The sequence below is a fragment of the Abramis brama genome (assembly GCF_963993115.1).
Source record: "Abramis brama genome assembly, chromosome: 1".
Lineage (NCBI taxonomy): Eukaryota > Metazoa > Chordata > Actinopteri > Cypriniformes > Leuciscidae > Abramis > Abramis brama.
In genome coordinates, this window is record NC_139963.1 from 57,146,819 (window position 1) to 57,165,444 (window position 18,626).

Below are 18,626 nucleotides of genomic sequence, written 5' to 3' on the forward strand. Positions count from 1 at the left end.
GCCGGCTGGGTAGTCGCTACAATGGTCTATTGCTGAGCTCCTCAGTTCATTTGAATAATTAAAAAGTGCAAAAAAGTTTTGTCTCTTAGTGCAAAGTAATGATTTTAGAAAACTTCCAACAGCTCTGAGTTCATGAGATTTCTTTCTGTACGATGACATAAACAGTCGATTAGAGCATGGCTTACAGTTTCTATTTCTCCACATATATGCTTGTTTTCCAACCATCCTTCCTAAACCTATTAATGGCTTTGAGGTTTTGAGGCAATTAAATTATGCATGTTAGGTGATCAAATGAACTGATTTAGGCTAATGTATGTATTTAACAACCTTTGAAACCACGTGCTGAATATATTATGATGTTCGTTGATGTATTATTCTACATCATCAGTTAAATAATCATTAAAATACAGTAAAATACAGGATGAACTCTATCGGTGGCCCTTATTGGCTGCGGGGGTGTTCCGTTCGCGCATGCGTTGGAGGCCGATGACGCCACCGCTCGCTCGCGACGTCTCTTCCTCCTCATTTCAGTTTCAGCTTCGAGTCTTCTGAGATGAGGAGAGCAGTTCACGGTATTTTTCATATTTACACAACCATCACACACACTTTATACAGTTTGATTAAGCGTCAGACTCATTTCTGTATTGTTTTCATCGATCACAGCGATATTTGTGCGTCTTTTCTGGCGTCTTCCTACTGAAATAAACATTTAGTGCAGCAGCAGCGAGCATGAGGAGAATATGTTCAGTTCATTCAGACCTGAGCGATTTTGTGTTCGTTTGTGTGATTGTCTCGATGTTTGTGTGAGAACTGTTACTGAATGTCGAGTGAAGAGTTAAACTTAGAGATCTGTGAGGGGAATTGCTGCTACCGTTTTATGTCTAGCGTTACTCTTTTCACATCTTTAGCAGATCAGATTTGTTAATACAGGAACAGATACTGATAAATACTTTGTAAATAATACTTTGTGCCAATAGTGAGCCACGTGAGCTATTTTAAACTTAGGCTATAGGCTACATAAATGCTAATAGGTCTATAGCCTAGATAAATATGAATACAGTTTGATATAGACTAAACAATATTGTTTTGTGGTGCTCTTTATTTTAATACAGTTGTTGAACTTATAATCATTGTCAGTTTCTGAACAGTAACTTATACAAAACTGTAACACGTTAATGATCTCTAATTACATTATTGCAATGAATGTAGCCTAGTTATTAAAATGTCGAACTATATTGGAACATTTTATGGTTTAGTAGGGTAGTTAGGCCTACCTGAGTGTCAACAGTGTTTTTGTTTTTGCCATATTTTATGTTTTATGTGTGTAATATTGCGAGATACAGTATTGTCTTTTAATATAGTTGTCTTTCAGTATAGTTCATTATAGCTTTATAGTCATCTATCCTGACTCACATAATGTGTTTCTAACAGCAAACACTTAGAATAAAGTGAGATGATCTGCTGATGATCCTGAATGGCTTGTTGAATGAGTGTTGATAGTCTGAGGCTCATCAATATTAACAGATCTGCTGAAAACACTCTTTATTTCATGACAATAGTTCCTGTTTTCACCTCATTTATTATGCTGATGTCTTCAGATCTCCTGTAAATTGACACGTAAAGCTCATTTCATTGGTGTCAGCAGACTGAGGGTATTTGATGGTTACTATATGTAGCCTCTGTTTATTTCTGTTTATGCTTTCAACTGTTTTTCTTACCATTATTTATATTTGGGAGAATTTACATTATTATATTCTGTTGTCCATAAGCCACAAAAAAAAAAAAAAAAAAACTGTAACTGATATATTTTAGATTTTGGCAGATCAGCTCCTCCCACAGCAGTCACATCATCAGTGAAGCTCCTCCCACTGCTGAAATCTGCAAAGACTGAATTTATTAAAGAGGACAGTGAGAACATGAGTGATCCAGAACCCTGCAGAATGAAACACACTGAAGATCCTGAAGAACAAAGAGGTTGGTGTTTATTCTACATTCATTCATGATGCTGAAGAACATTCATGTTAGAAACATTCAAGCACTTCATCACTTTTAGATAATCAGTTCAACTATGAAATGGCTGCAAAAGTTTATTCAAATGGTCAGTAAAGGGAGGTTTCATATTGATTGTCAACATCAGGTCAAACTCAATTCAAATATTTTAACTGTTTTATTTTACATTTATTTTATATATGGTTTACAATTTGTAAGAATTTTACCAGAATTTGACCTGAATTTTGTGCATATTTGTACAAACATATAACAAAAAGTAATAATTCCAAAATGTACGAATGTTTTACTTTACTGCAAACATTTGTGTTCTTTCTCGCAGTGAAATTCACTTGATCTTGTGTTTCTTGTGTCACACTTTCACATGTGTGTGAAGTCAATGGAAGGAGAAGTTTAGTGTGAACGGCCCTTAAAGGGACAATGTGTAGGAATTTCTCCCATCTAGCGGTGAAATAGTATTTTGCATTCAAACAAATAGTGCTCTACAGCGCCTCTCTTTTTCAAATGCGTGTTGCTTCTCTGGTAGCCGTTATGTACCAAAAAGCTATTACAAGATGTCTTCTAATAGCACTTCATCGAGTTTTCCTTCGGGTGAACAGGTTTGTTATTTCAAACAAACTGCAACTTGACACAACAAACAAACGGGTGTTTGATAGAATTGAAAGTTTCCAAAGGCAAAGAAGCGACCAAGCAATGAAAATTGTAATTTAGACCATAATGTTGACTAACCTGTTGAGAAGAAAGCAGGCAAGTTCAGCGTCTCATTTGAAAGATTTCTCCTGCATCAACTCTTTCCACCTGGAAAAAGCTATCCCGACATTAACCCTTGTTTTTTTGCAATCTCCGGTCCTTTGGCTCCACATAAGTATGTTCCTCAATTATAAACTAGATGCAAAAGTTCGTCGAGACAAACTTTAAGTTGGCTTGAGAAAGTTTGGACCAGAAAGTTTGAAGAAGTTTAAAATAGTTTGGAGTTTAAATTAGTTTAAAGTTTAAAGTAGTTTAAATTAGTTTGAAGTTTAAAGTAGTTTAAAGTTTAAATTAGTTTGAAGTTTAAATTAGTTTAAAGTTTAAATTAGTTTAAATTAGTTTAAAGTTTAATGTAGTTTAAAGTTTAAATTAGTTTGAAGTTTAAAGTAGTTTAAAGTTTAAATTAGTTTGAAGTTTAAATTAGCTTAAAGTTTAAATTAGTTTGAAGTTTAAAGTAGTTTAAAGTTAAAAAGTTGTTGGGGGTTATCTAGTGGGTTGCTAAGGTGTTTTGGTTGTTGCTAGGTGGTTGCTTGTGTTTTCTGGGTGGTTGCTAGGGTGTTGCTAAGCGGTTGCTAGGGTATTTTTGGTGGTTGCTAGGGTGTTGCTAGGCAGTTGCTAAGGTATGTTGGTGGTTGCTAGGCGGTTGCTAGGGTGTTCTGGGTGGTTGCTATGGTGTTGCTAGGCGGTTGCTAAGGTATTTTGGGTGGTTGCTAGGGTGTTGCTAGGCGGTTGCTAGGGTGTTCTGGGTGGTTGCTAGGGTGTTGCTAGGCAGTTGCTAGGGTATTCTGGGTGGTTGCTAGGGTGTCTTGGGTGGTTGCTAGGCGGTTGCTAGGGTGTTTTGGGTGGTTGCTAGGCGGTTGCTAGGGTATTCTGAGTGGTTGCTAGGCGGTTGCTAGGGTGTTTTGGGTGGTTGCTATGGTGTTGCTAGGCGGTTGCTAGGGTGTTCTGGGTGGTTGCTAGGGTGTCTTGGGTGGTTGCTAGGCGGTTGCTAGGGTGTTTTGGGTGGTTGCTATGGTGTTGCTAGGCGGTTGCTAGGGTGTTCTGGGTGGTTGCTAGGGTGTCTTGGGTGGTTGCTAGGCGGTTGCTAGGGTGTTTTGGGTGGTTGCTAGGCGGTTGCTAGGGTGTTCTGGGTGGTTGCTATGGTGTTGCTAGGTGGTTGCTAGGGTATACTGGGTGGTTGCTAGGCGGTTGCTAGGGTATTCTTGGTGGTTGCTATGGTGTTGCTAGGCGGTTGCTAGGGTATTCTGGGTGGTTGCTAGGCGGTTGCTAGGGTATTCTTGGTGGTTGCTAGGGTGTTGCTAGGTGTTTGCTAGGCTGTTCTGGGTGGTTGCTATGGTGTTGCTAGGGTATTCTGGGTGGTTGCTATGGTGTTGCTAGGCGGTTGCTATGGTGTTCTGGGTGGTTGCTATGGTGTTGTTAGCTGGTTGCTAGGGTATTCTGTAGAGGTCGACCGATAGTGGATTTTACCGATAACGATAGCTAGGTTGGGCCATACTTGCCGATAACCGATTAATGAACTGATAGTTTTTAAAATTGATACTGGATAAAAACAAATTGCACCTTGATCATTCATGTTAGTTTGATGGTTAACAAATGGTAAACAAATAAAAACCTTAATTTAAAAATGTATTAGTACATGTTAATTAACAAACAAACAATGAACAATCCTTATACAGCAGTTATTAACCATAGTTAATGTTACATATGGAATTTTATTGTAAGTGTTATCATTTCATATAAATCCAAACAGTCATGCTTAAAGATGGCCAACTTTAAATATCTACAACGCCAGAGCATTGAAATGACATAAATATTACATGTATAGTCTCACACTTTTGCTTCTATTTTATAAACACTTGATGATTATCTAATCAAAATAACAAAATACATATTAAAGTGATGATGAAAAAATAACCGAAATCGAATGCTTTTCTGATTTATGTTTCTGTCGGCTGTATAAACATATCAGTTTGCTATCTTACATCTCTAGCTTTAAATATGCAACTTCTCTGCATATTTAATGCATAAAAGTGACTAGCTGGATATAAACTAATGCAAATAGATGTTAACAATTGTGACATTAAACATTCGGTTCGGACTTAGTTTATTTTTGTCTGTGTTTTAACCACTTGAGGTACTGGTACTAATGTTAGCGTCCTCTCAGCCTCGAAGGCAAACAAACAAACTGTTGTGCTGTTCTTTCTCTACTAATGCAGCATTTAGTCAACAAATTAATCGCTTTAAAATGATATGAAAAATACCTTTTAGCTGTTGGTGGGTTAAACGCGCATCTGAGCGCTCTCCACGCAGCGTGTGCTCTCAGTGCAGCACGCAGAATCACGTGTGGAAATAAACAACAGGAGGCATCAGTGATAGTTTGTATTACACCTCTAGAGGCCGCTCTTGTACTGCATGATGCCAGCAGAGCCTTCTCAGCTCTCTCTTACTGTGTAATGAATGACAGCGCGCGCTTCTCAGCCGCTCCAGCAACAGACGCAACCAGGAAAAACTATCGGTATGTATTTTTGCCGATAACGATAGTTCCACCAATCAACTATCGGTGCCGATTAATCGGCAAAACCGATGAATCGGTCGACCTCTAGTATTCTGGGTGGTTGCTAGGGCATTGCTAGGCGGTTGCTAGGGTATTCTGGGTGGTTGCTAGGGCGTTGCTAGGCAGTTGCTAGGGTATTCTGGGTGGTTGCTATGGTGTTGCTAGGTGGTTGCTAGGGTATTCTGGGTGGTTGCTAGGGCGTTGCTAGGGTATTCTTGGTGGTTGCTAGGGTGTTCTGGGTGGTTGCTATGGTGTTGCTAGGCAGTTGCTATGGTATTTTGGGTGGATGCTAGGGCGTTGCTAGGCAGTTGCTAGGGTGTTCTGGGTGGTTGCTAGGCAGTTGCTAGGTGTTCTGGGGGGTTGCTAGACAGTTGCTAGGGTGTTCTGGGTGGTTGCTACGGTATTTTTGGTGGTTACTAGAGCGTTTCTAGACGTTGCTAGGGTGTTCAGGATGGTTGCTAAGGTATTTTTTTTAGTTGCTATGGTGTTACTAGGTGGTTGGTAGTTGTCAAAGATGGTTGCTATGGAGTTTTTATAGAGTTATTAAAATCTTTAATAACGAGTGCCTTCAGTACGGCACTCGGCCTGCGGCCTCGTGCCTATGGCCGAATAGGCACAAGCATGGAGCAATATCGCAAGGCCACGAGTGTAATATTGCGTTAAAAAATACAAAAAAATGTAAAAAACATTTTTTTTTGGTTTAGGGTGGTTGCTAGGGAGGTCTTAGTGGTTGCTAGGGTGCTGAAACTGTTTGCTAGGGTGTGGCTATGAAGATTTTAGGCCATTACTTATTGGCTGCTTGATAATATAAATCCTCTGAGGGAGAGAGAGAGGGAGAGACGCAGGGGTGTCAGGCCCTTTGGAGTCTGTGTGTGTGAAAACGTCGGTTGGGATTCAAATATTTTTAGAACTCCCAATGTAAAGTCAATGGGACTTTTTTGGCCGCTTTTTTGCCCGCTGTGCGAACATCGTACACCCGATCGCTTAGAAAAGTCATAGCACACCTCTCCTTAATGAGCCGGTCGATTTGATGCCTCACTCAGTGGTCTGAGACAAACGGTGCGGGGCGAGTTTCGCGCCAAACTTTGTCCAGAATAAAAATAAGAATAACTAGAATGTACATTTCCTGAAGAAAATGTGAAGTGGTGCTTGCAGTGACAAAACTCACCACTCGGTTGCTAAAGTGCGTTTAGCTAGTTTTTAGCAAGATTATAACAAAATTATCATCATGCTAGCATTATAAGCATGTGACTAACATAATGCTAGCATGTTGCTAGCATGGTGCTAATATGATTTGCATGTTGCTAGCATCATGCTAGCATGTTTTTAGCAAAAGCTAACGTGAATGTAGCTAGCATGATTAGCATGTTGTTAGCATGATGCTAGCATTTTTTAACAAGATGCTAACATGAATAGCACGTTTGCTAGCATGTTTGTAGCAAGAAGCTAGCATGATTAGCATGTAGCTAGTATCATGCTAGCATTATTAGCATGTTGCTAGCATCATGCTAGCATTATTAGCATCATGCTAGCATCATGTTAGCATGATTAGCATGTAGCTAGCATGATGCTAGCTTGTTTTACCATGTTGCTAGCATGGTTTACCATGATTTACCATAGTTTACCATGATTTACCACAATTTACCATAGTTTACCAGATTTACTATAGTATACCATGATTTACCATGTTCAAGTATGATTTACTATGATTCTACCATGATTTACCACGATTTACTATAGTATACCATGATTTACCATGTTGAAGTATGATTTACTGATTCTAGCATGATTTACCATAGTTTACCATGATTTACCATAGTTTAACATGATTTACCACAATTTACCATAGTTTACCATGATTTACTATAGTATACCATGATTTACCATGTTCAAGTATGATTTACTGATTCTAGCATGATTTACCATAGTTTACCATGATTTACCATAGTTTACCACGATTTACCACGATTTACTATAGTATACCATGATTTACCATGTTGAAGTATGATTTACTGATTCTAGCATGATTTACCATAGTTTACCATGATTTACCACGATTTACCATAGTTTACCATGATTTACTATAGAATACCATGATATACCATGTTCAAGTATGATTTACTGATTCTAGCATGATTTATCATAGTTTACCATGATTTACCATAGTTTACCATGATTTACTATAGTATACCATGATTTACCATGTTGAAGTATGATTTACTGATTCTAGCATGATTTACCATAGTTTACCATGATTTACCATAGTTTACCATGATTTACCACGATTTACCATAGTTTACCATGATTTACTATAGTATACCATGATATACCATGTTCAAGTATGATTTACTGATTTTAGCATGATTTATCATAGTTTACCATGATTTACCATAGTTTACCATGATTTACCATGATTTACTATAGTATACCATGATTTACCATGTTCAAGTATGATTTACTATGATTCTAGCATGATTTACCATAGTTTACCATGATTTACCATAGTTTACCATGATTTACCACGATTTACCATAGTTTACCATGATTTACTATAGTATACCATGATATACCATGTTCAAGTATGATTTACTGATTCTAGCATGATTTATCATAGTTTACCATGATTTACCATAGTTTACCATGATTTACCATAGTTTACCATGATTTACTATAGTATACCATGATTTACCATGTTGAAGTATGATTTACTGATTCTAGCATGATTTACCATAGTTTACCATGATTTACCATAGTTTACCATGATTTACCACGATTTACCATAGTTTACCATGATTTACTATAGTATACCATGATATACCATGTTCAAGTATGATTTACTGATTTTAGCATGATTTATCATAGTTTACCCTGATTTATCATAGTTTACCATGATTTACCATAGTTTACCATGATTTACCATAGTTTACCATGATTTACCATGTTCAAGTATGATTTACTATGATTCTAGCATGATTTACCATAGTTTACCATGATTTACCACGATTTACCATAGTTTACTATGATTTACTATAGTATACCATGATTTACCATGTTTTAGTATGATTTACTATGATTCTAGGATGATTTACCATAGTTTACCATGATTTAGTCAAAAGAGCCAAGTCCCATCTCTATACTATGTTTTGATGCAGAGATATACGTTTTGCTAAACGGTTGCTAGGGTACTCTTTTTGGTTGCTATGGAGTTACTTGGCAGCTGCCAATGATGAAATTCCAAAGGCTTCTTGTCACTATGAATGATATAAACCAACTCCCATGCCTCTGTGACATTCAGAATGGAAGATATCCCTCTTTGGATTTTGGTTGCTAGGGTACTCTGTTTGGTTGCTAGGGAGTGGCTTGTCAGCTGCCAATCATGAAACTCCAAAGGCTGCTTGTCAGTATGAATGATATAAACCAACTCCCATGCCTCTGCGACATTCAGAATGGAAGATAACCCTCTTTGGATTTTGGTTGCTAGGGTACTCTGTTTGGTTGCTAGGGAGTGGCTTGTCAGCTGCCAATCATGAAACTCCAAAGGCTTCTTGTCAGTATTAATGATATAAACCAACTCCCATGCCTCTGTGACATTCAGAATGGAAGATATCCCTCTTTGGATTTTGGTTGCTAAGGTGCTCGACAATGGTTGCTAGGGAGGGGCTTGGAAGTGTTTAGGTGATTCATGATTGGCTGTTTGCTGCCCCGAGTCAAATGAGACCACCCCCATGTTTCTATGACAATTCAGTCTGGAGATATCTCTTTGAACTCTTTCAATGGAAGTCTATGGAACTTGTTGCTAAGGGGCTCTAAATGGTTGCTAGGGCGTGGCTTGATAGCTTCACAATGATCCTGAGAGACTGATTGGTCGTCTGAGTAAAATGAGCCCTCCCCCTTGTCTCTATGACACTGTGATCCAGAGCTACGTTCAATACAAAGTCCCTATGCAATTTACCATAGTAGGAAAAGCATGTGTGTTTCACGGGACGTTCCTTCCCCATAGTAAGTCAAAGGGGCAACTTTGGGCATCTCCTGCCCCCCAGGGGTGCAACTTTTACCCCATTGAGAGGTATGTTCTTACAGAGCCTGTCAGCCTCTTCAAATGTGGCAAATCACACGTTTCTGCGAAATCGTCGCTCAGAGTTATGACTCGTCAAAGTTTGTCGCAATGTTAAGTCTATGGGATTTTTCGGACGCTTTTTCGCCCCTGGGGCGAACACCGCACCCCCGATCGCTTATAAAAGTCATAGCACACCTCTCCTTAATGAGCCGGTCGATTTGACACCTCATTCATGGATCTGTGACAAACGGTGCGGGACGAGTTACGCGCCAAACTTTGTGTGGAATAATAAAAAGAAGAATAATAACTAGAATGTACATTTCCTGAAGAAAATGTGAAGTGGTGCTTGCAGTGGCAAAATTCACCACTGGGCAGATGCTAACACAATTAACATGTTGTGATACCATGATATACCACATTTTAGCATTATTTACCACGATTTACCATGTTTCTAAGATGATTTATTACGATTTACCACATTCCAGCATGATTTACTATGATTAACATGTTGTTAGAATGATGCTAGCAGGATTAGCATGTTGTTAGCATGATTAGCATGTTGGTTGGATGATGCTAACATGATTAGCATGTTGCTAGCATGCTTTTAACAAGATGCTAGCATGATTAGCATGTTGCTAGCATGCTTTTAACAAGATGCTAGCATAATTAGCATTTTGCTAGCATGTTTTTAGCTAGATACTAACATGATTAGCATGTTGTTAGCATTATGCTAGCTTTATTAGCATGTTGCTAGCATGATTAGCATGTTGCTAGCATGATGCTAGCTTGATTAGCATGTTGCTAGCATAATGCTAGCATGATTAGCATGTTGCTAGCATGATGCTAGCTTGATTAGCATGATGCTAGCATTATGCTAGCTTGATTAGCATGTTGTTAGCATGATGCTAGCTTTATTAGCATGTTGATAGCATAATGCTAGCATGATTAGCATGTTGCTAGCATGATGCTAGCTTGATTAGCATGTTGCTAGCATGATTAGCATGTTGCTAGCATGATGCTAGCTTGATTAGCATGTTGATAGCATGATGCTAGCTTGATTAGCATGTTGCTAGCATGATGCTAGCTTGATTAGCATGTTGCCAGCTTGTTTTTAGCAAGATGCTGTTGCCAGGTGGTTGCTAGGGTGTTCTGGGTGGTTGCTAGGCAGTTGCTAGGGTATTCTTGGTGGTTGCTAGGCAGTTTCTAGGGTATTCTTGGTGGTTGCTAGGGCGTTGCTAGGTGGTTGCTAGGGTGTTCTGGGTGGTTGCTATGGTGTTGCTAGGCAGTTGCTATGGTATTCTGGGTGGATGCTAGGGCATTGCTAGGCAGTTGCTAGGTGTTCTGGGTTGTTGCTAGGTGTTCTGGGTGGTTGCTAGGCAGTTGCTAGGTGTTCTAGGTGGTTGCTAGGCAGTTGCTAGGGTGTTCTGGGTGCTTGCTAGAGTTTTTTGTGGTTACTAGAGCATTTCCCGACGTTGCTAGGGTGTTCAGGGTGGTTGCTAAGGTGTTTTTGTTAGTTGCTATGGTGTTACTAGGTGGTTGGTAGTTGTCAAATATGGTTACTATGGAGTTTTTATAGAGTTCTTAAATTTTTTAATAACGAGTGCCTTCTGTACGGCACTCGGCCTGCGGCCTCGTGCCTATGGCCGAATAGGCACAAGCATGGAGCGATATCGCAAGGCCACGAGAGTAAAATTGCTTTAAAAAATATTAAAAAAATAAAAAAATGTTTTTTTTTGGTTTAGGGTGGTTGCTAGGGAGCTCTTAGTGGTTGCTAGGGTGCTGAAACTGGTTGCTAGGGTGTGGCTATGAAGATTTTAGGCCATAACTTATTGGCTGATTGATAATATAAATCCTCTGAGGGAGAGAGAGAGGGAGAGACGCAGGGGTGTCAGGCCCTTTGGAGTGGTGTGTGTGTGAAAATGTCGGTTGGGATTTGAATTTTTTTAGAATGCCCAATGTAAAGTCAATGGGGACTTTTTTGGCCGCTTTTTCGTCCGCTGTGCGAACATCGTACACCCGATCGCTTAGAAAAGTCATAGCACACCTCTCCTCAATGAGCCGGTCGATTTGACACTTCACTCAGGGGTCTGTGACAAACGGTGCGGGGCGAGTTTCGCGCCAAACTTTGTCCAGAATAATAATAATAATAATAATAATAATAATAAGAATAATAAGTATGAGCAATAACAATAGTGATGCCTTGCTTTCAGCAAGCACCACTAACTAGAATGTACATTTCCTGAAGAAAATGTGAAGTGGTGCTTGCAGTGACAAAACTCACCACTCGGTTGCTAGGGTGTTGTACATGATTGCATACGAGCCAACAACCATGCCTGTACGATGTTGTGGAGCTGAAATATGGCTTCTATATGTTGCAATATGGTTGCTAGGTGGCTCTAAATGGTTGCTAGGGTGTGAATACACAGTTACCATGGTGATATTTACAGACTGTTTTCCAACTGAAACTAATGAGCCAACCCCCATCTCTATACGATGTTCTGATGCAGAGATATATGTTTTGCTAAACGGTTGCTAGGGTACTCTATTTGGTTGCTAGCGAGTGGCTTGGCAGCTGCCAATGATGAAACTCCAAAGGCTTCTTGTCACTATGAATGATATAAACCAACTCCCATGCCTCTGCGAACTTCAGAATGGAAGATATGCCTCTTTGGATTTTGGTTGCTAGGGTACTCTGTTTGGTTGCTAGGGAGTGGCTTGTCAGCTCCCAATCATGAAACTCCAAAGGCTTCTTGTCACTATGAATGATATAAACCAACTCCCATGCCTCTGCGACATTCAGAATGGAAGATATCCCTCTTTGGATTTTGGTTGCTAGGGTACTCTGTTTGGTTGCTAGGGAGTGGCTTGTCAGCTGCCAATCATGAAACTCCAAAGGCTTCTCGTCACTATGAATGATATAAACCAACTCCCATGCCTCTGTGACATTCAGAATGGAAGATATCCCTCTTTGGATTTTGGTTGCTAAGGTGCTCGACAATGGTTGCTAGGGAGGGGCTTGGAAGTGTTGAGGTGATTCATGATTGGCTGTTTGCTGCCCCGAGTCAAATGAGACCACCCCCATGTTTCTATGACAATTCAGTCCGGAGATATCTCTTTGAACTCTTTCAATGGAAGTCTATGGAACTTGTTGCTAAGGGGCTCTAAATGGTTGCTAGGGCGTGGCTTGATAGCTTCACAATGATCCTGAGAGACTGATTGGTCAAATGAGTAAAATGAGCCCTCCCCCTTGTCTCTATGACACTGTGATCCAGAGCTACGTTCAATACAAAGTCCCTATGCAATTTACCATAGTAGGAAAAGCATGTGTGTTTCACGGGACGTTCCTTCCCCATAGTAAGTCAAAGGGGCAACTTTGGGCATCTCCTGCCCCCCAGGGGTGCAACTTTTACCCCATTGAGAGGTATGTTCTTACAGAGCCTGTCAGCCTCTTCAAATGTGGCAAATCACACGTTTCTGCGAAATCGTCGCTCAGAGTTATGACTCGTCAAAGTTTGTCGCAATGTTAAGTCTATGGGATTTTTCGGACGCTTTTTCGCCCCTGGGGCGAACACCGCACCCCCGATCGCTTATAAAAGTCATAGCACACCTCTCCTTAATGAGCCGGTCGATTTGACACCTCATTCATGGATCTGTGACAAACGGTGCGGGACGAGTTACGCGCCAAACTTTGTGTGGAATAATAAAAAGAAGAATAATAATAACTAGAATGTGTACATTTCCTGAAGAAAATGTGAAGTGGTGCTTGCAGAAGCAAAACTCGCCACTCGGTTGCTAGGGTGTTGTACATGATTGCATTTGAGCCAAAAACCATGTCTGTACGATGTTGTGGAGCTGAAATATGGCTTCTATATGTTGCAATTTGGTTGCTAGGTGGCTATAAATGGTTGCTAGGGTGTGAATACACAGATACCATGGTGATATTTACAGACTGTTTTCCAACTGAAACTAACGAGCCAACCCCCATCTCTATACAATGTTCTGATGCAGAGATATAGGTCTTGTAAAATGGTTGCTAGGGTACTCTGTTTGGTTGCTAGGGAGTGGCTTGGCAGCTGCTAATGATGAAACTGCAAAGGCTGCTTGTCAGTATGAATGATATAAATCAACTCCCATGCCTCTGTGACATTCCGAATGGAAGATATGCCTCTTTGGAGTTGGTTGCTAGGGTACTCTGTTTGGTTGCTATGGAGTGGCTTGTCAGCTGCCAATCATGAAATTCCAAAGGCTTGTTGTCAGTATGAATGATATAAACCAACTCCCATGCCTCTGCGACATTCAGAATGGAAGATATCCCTCTTTGGTTTTTGGTTGCTAGGGTACTCTGTTTGGTTGCTATGGAGTGGCTTGTCAGCTGCCAATCATGAAATTCCAAAGGCCTGTTGTCAGTATGAATGATATAAACCAACTCCCATGCCTCTGCGACATTCAGAATGGAAGATATCCCTCTTTGGATTTTGGTTGCTAGGGTACACTGTTTGGTTGCTAGGGAGTGGCTTGTCAGCTGCCAATCATAAAATTTCAAAGGCTTCTTGTCACTATGAATGATATAAACCAACTCCCATGCGTCTGTGACCTTCAGAATGGAAGATAGCCCTCTTTGGATTTTGGTTGCTAAGGTGCTCGACAATGGTTGCTAGGGAGGGGCTTGGAAGTGTTGAGGTGATTCATGATTGGCTGTTTGCTGCCCCGAGTCAACTGAGACCACCCCCATGTTTCTATGACAATTCAGTCTGGAGATATCTCTTTGAACTCTTTCAATGGAAGTCTATGGAACTTGTTGCTAAGGGGCTCTAAATGGTTGCCAGGGCGTGGCTTGATAGCTTCACAATGATCTTGAGAGACTGATTGGTCGTCTGAGTAAAATGAGCCCTCCCCCTTGTCTCTATGACACTGTGATCCAGAGCTACGTTCAATACAAAGTCCCTATGCAATTTACCATAGTAGGAAAAGCATGTGTGTTTCACGGGACGTTCCTTCCCCATAGTAAGTCAATGGGGCAACTTTGGGCCTCTCCTGCCCCCCAGGGGTGCAACTTTTACCCCATTGTGAGGTATGTTCCTACAGAGCCTGTCAGCCTCTTCAAATGTGGCAAATTACATGTTTCTGCGAAATCCTCGCTCAGAGCTCCGAGTGCTCAAAGTTTGGCGCAATGTTAAGTCAATGGGACTTTTTGGGCTTTTCGTTCGCCCCTGGGGCGAACACTGTACCCCCGATCTCTTATAAAAGTCAGTGGACACTTCTCATCAATAGGCCGCACGATTTGACGCCTCATTCATGGGTCTGTGACAAAAGCTGCGGGAGGAGGAGTGCTCTAAAAAAATTTACGGAATAGTAAGAATGTAATACTAGAAAAATTTCAATGGGGAAACTTTGGGACGCTCCTGCCCCCCAGGGGTGCAACTTTTACCCCATTGTGAGGTATGTTCTTACAGAGCCTGTCAGCCTCTTCAAATGTGGCAAATCACACGTTTCTGCGAAATCCTCACTCAGAGCTACGAGTGCTCAAAGTTTGTCGCAATGTTAAGTCAATGGGACTTTTTGGGCCGCTTTTTCGCCCCTGGGGCGAACACCGCACCCCTGATCGCTTATAAAAGTCATAGCACACCTCTCCTCAATGAGCCGGTCGATTTGACACCTCATTCATGGGTCTGTGACAAACGGTGCGGGACGAGTTACGCGCCAAACTTTGTCCAGAATAATAATAAGAATAACTAGAATGTACATTTCCTGAAGAAAATGTGAAGTGGTGCTTGCAGTGGCAAAACTCGCCACTCGGTTGCTAGGGTGTTGTACATGATTGCATACAAGCCAACAACCATGTCTGTACGATGTTGTGGAGCTGAAATATGGCTTCTATATGTTGCAATATGGTTGCTAGGTGGCTCTAAATGGTTGCTAGGGTGTGAATACACAGTTACCATGGTGATATTTACAGACTGTTTTCCAACTGAAACTAATGAGCCAACCCCCATCTCTATACGATGTTCTGATGCAGAGATATACATTTTGCTAAACGGTTGCTAGGGTACTCTATTTGGTTGCTAGCGAGTGGCTTGGCAGCTGCCAATGATGAAACTCCAAAGGCTTCTTGTCACTATGAATGATATAAACCAACTCCCATGCCTCTGCGACATTCAGAATGGAAGATATGCCTCTTTGGATTTTGGTTGCTAGGGTACTCTGTTTGGTTGCTAGGGAGTGGCTTGTCAGCTCCCAATCATGAAACTCCAAAGGCTTCTTGTCACTATGAATGATATAAACCAACTCCCATGCCTCTGCGACATTCAGAATGGAAGATATCCCTCTTTGGATTTTGGTTGCTAGGGTACTCTGTTTGGTTGCTAGGGAGTGGCTTGTCAGCTGCCAATCATGAAACTCCAAAGGCTTCTTGTCACTATGAATGATATAAACCAACTCCCATGCCTCTGTGACATTCAGAATGGAAGATATCCCTCTTTGGATTTTGGTTGCTAAGGTGCTCGACAATGGTTGCTAGGGAGGGGCTTGGAAGTGTTGAGGTGATTCATGATTGGCTGTTTGCTGCCCCGAGTCAAATGAGACCACCCCCATGTTTCTATGACAATTCAGTCCGGAGATATCTCTTTGAACTCTTTCAATGGAAGTCTATGGAACTTGTTGCTAAGGGGCTCTAAATGGTTGCTAGGGCGTGGCTTGATAGCTTCACAATGATCCTGAGAGACTGATTGGTCATCTGAGTAAAATGAGCCCTCCCCCTTGTCTCTATGACACTGTGATCCAGAGCTATGTTCAATACAAAGTCCCTATGCAATTTACCATAGTAGGAAAAGCATGTGTGTTTCACAGGACGTTCCTTCCCCATAGTAAGTCAATGGGGCAACTTTGGGCATCTCCTGCCCCCCAGGGGTGCAACTTTTACCCCATTGTGAGGTATGTTCTTACAGAGCCTGTCAGCCTCTTCAAATGTGGCAAATCACACGTTACTGCGAAATCCTCGCTCAGAGCTACGTGTGGTCAAAGTTCGTCGCAATGTTAAGTCAATGGGACTTTTTTGGCCGCTTTTTCGCCCCTGGGGTGAACACCGCACCCCCGATCGCTTATAAAAGTCATACCACACCTCTCCTCAATGAGCCGGTCGATTTGACACCTCACTCAGGGGTCTGAGACAAATGGTGCGGGGCGAGTTACGCGCCAAACTTTGTCCAGAATAATAAGAAGAATAATAATAATAAGTATGCAAGAGAACAATAGTGATGCCTTGCTTTCAGCAAGCACCACTAACTAGAATGTACATTTCCTGAAGAAAATGTGAAGTGGTGCTTGCAGTGGCAAAATTCGCCACTGGGCAGATGCTAACACAATTGACATGTTGTGATACCATGATATACCATATTTTAGCATTATTTACCACAATTTACCATGTTTCTAAGATGATTTATTACGATTTAACATATTCCAGCATGATTTACTATGATTAACATGTTGTTAGAATGATGCTAGCAGGATTAGCATGTTGTTAGCATGATTAGCATGTTGGTTGGATGATGCTAGCATGATTAGCATGTTGCTAGCATGCTTTTAACAAGATGCTAGCATGATTAGCATGTTGCTAGCATGTTTTTAGCTAGATGTTAACATGATTAGCATGTTGCTAGCATGATTAGCATGTTGCTAGCATGATGCTAGCTTGATTAGCATGTTGCTAGCATAATGCTAGCATGATTAGCATGTTGCTAGCATGATGCTAGCTTGATTAGCATTATGCTAGCATTATGCTAGCTTGATTAGCATGTTGTTAGCATGATGCTAGCTTTATTAGCATGTTGGTAGCATAATGCTAGCATTATTAGCATGTTGCTAGCATGATGCTAGCTTGATTAGCATTATGCTAGCTTGATTAGCATGTTGCTAGCATGATTAGCATGTTGTTAGCATGATGCTAGCTTGATTAGCATGATGCTAGCATTATGCTAGCTTGATTAGCATGTTGTTAGCATGATGCTAGCTTTATTAGCATGTTGGTAGCATAATGTTAGCATGATTAGCATGTTGCTAGCATGATGCTAGCTTGATTAGCATGTTGCCAGCATGTTTTTAGCTAGATGCTGTTGCCAGGTGGTTGCTAGGGTGTTCTGGGTGGTTGCTATAGTGTTGCTAGGCAGTTGCTAAGGTGTTCTGGGTGGTTGCTAGGCAGTTGCTAGGGTATTCTTGGTGGTTGCTAGGCAGTTGCTAGGGTATTCTTGGTGGTTGCTAGGGCGTTGCTAGGTGGTTGCTAGGGTGTTCTGGGTGGTTGCTATGGTGTTGCTAGGCAGTTGCTATGGTATTCTGGGTGGATACTAGGGCATTGCTAGGCAGTTGCTAGGGTGTTCTGGTTGGTTGCTAGGTGTTCTGGGTGGTTGCTAGGCAGTTGCTAGGTGTTCTAGGTGGTTGCTAGGCAGTTGCTAGGGTGTTCTGGGTGCTTGCTAGAGTTTTTTGTGGTTACTAGAGCATTTCTAGACGTTGCTAGGGTGTTCAGGGTGGTTGCTAAGGTGTTTTTGTTAGTTGCTATGGTGTTACTAGGTGGTTGGTAGTTGTCAAATATGGTTACTATGGAGTTTTTATAGAGTTCTTAAAATCTTTAATAACGAGTGCCTTCTGTACGGCACTCGGCCTGCGGCCTCGTGCCTATGGCCGAATAGGCACAAGCATGGAGCGATATCGCAAGGCCACGAGAGTAAAATTGCTTTAAAAAATATTTAAAAAATTTAAAAATGTTTTTTTTTGGTTTAGGGTGGTTGCTAGGGAGCTCTTAGTGGTTGCTAGGGTGCTGAAACTGGTTGCTAGGGTGTGGCTATGAAGATTTTGGGCCATTACTTATTGGCTGCTTGATAATATAAATTCTCTGAGGGAGAGAGAGAGGGAGAGACGCAGGGGTGTCAGGCCCTTTGGAGTGGTGTGTGTGTGAAAACGTCGGTTGGGATTCAAATATTTTTAGAACTCCCAATGTAAAGTCAATGGGACTTTTTTGGCCGCTTTTTCGTCCGCTGTGCGAACATCGTACACCCGATCGCTTAGAAAAGTCATAGCACACCTCTCCTCAATGAGCCGCTCGATTTGACCCCTCACTCAGGGGTCTGTGACAAACGGTGCGGGGCGAGTTTCGCGCCAAACTTTTGTCCAGAATAATAAAAAGAAGTAGAATAATAATAACTAGAATGTACATTTCCTGAAGAAAATGTGAAGTGGTGCTTGCAGTGGCAAAACTCGCCACTCGGTTGC

At 41.2% G+C, this 18,626-nt stretch overlaps 1 protein-coding gene across 6 annotated transcripts in view; it reads left to right on the forward strand.

Moving 5' to 3' along the window:
- Window positions 1-471: 471 nt before the first annotated feature.
- LOC311076416 (uncharacterized protein) overlaps window positions 472-18,626 on the forward strand; it is an 88,519-nt gene continuing 70,364 nt past the window's right edge. For 2 of the 6 annotated variants that reach the window (XR_014604662.1, XR_014604663.1), the window contains exon 1: window positions 587-1,974. Coding sequence is in view for 2 of the 6 variants with exons in the window: in XM_084104634.1 (XP_083960760.1) it covers window positions 554-572; window positions 1,813-1,974 (181 nt within the window). In the remaining 4 variants the exon portion in view is untranslated. The other 4 variants (XM_084104634.1, XM_084104637.1, XM_084104636.1 and 1 more) reach the window with 4 other exon arrangements.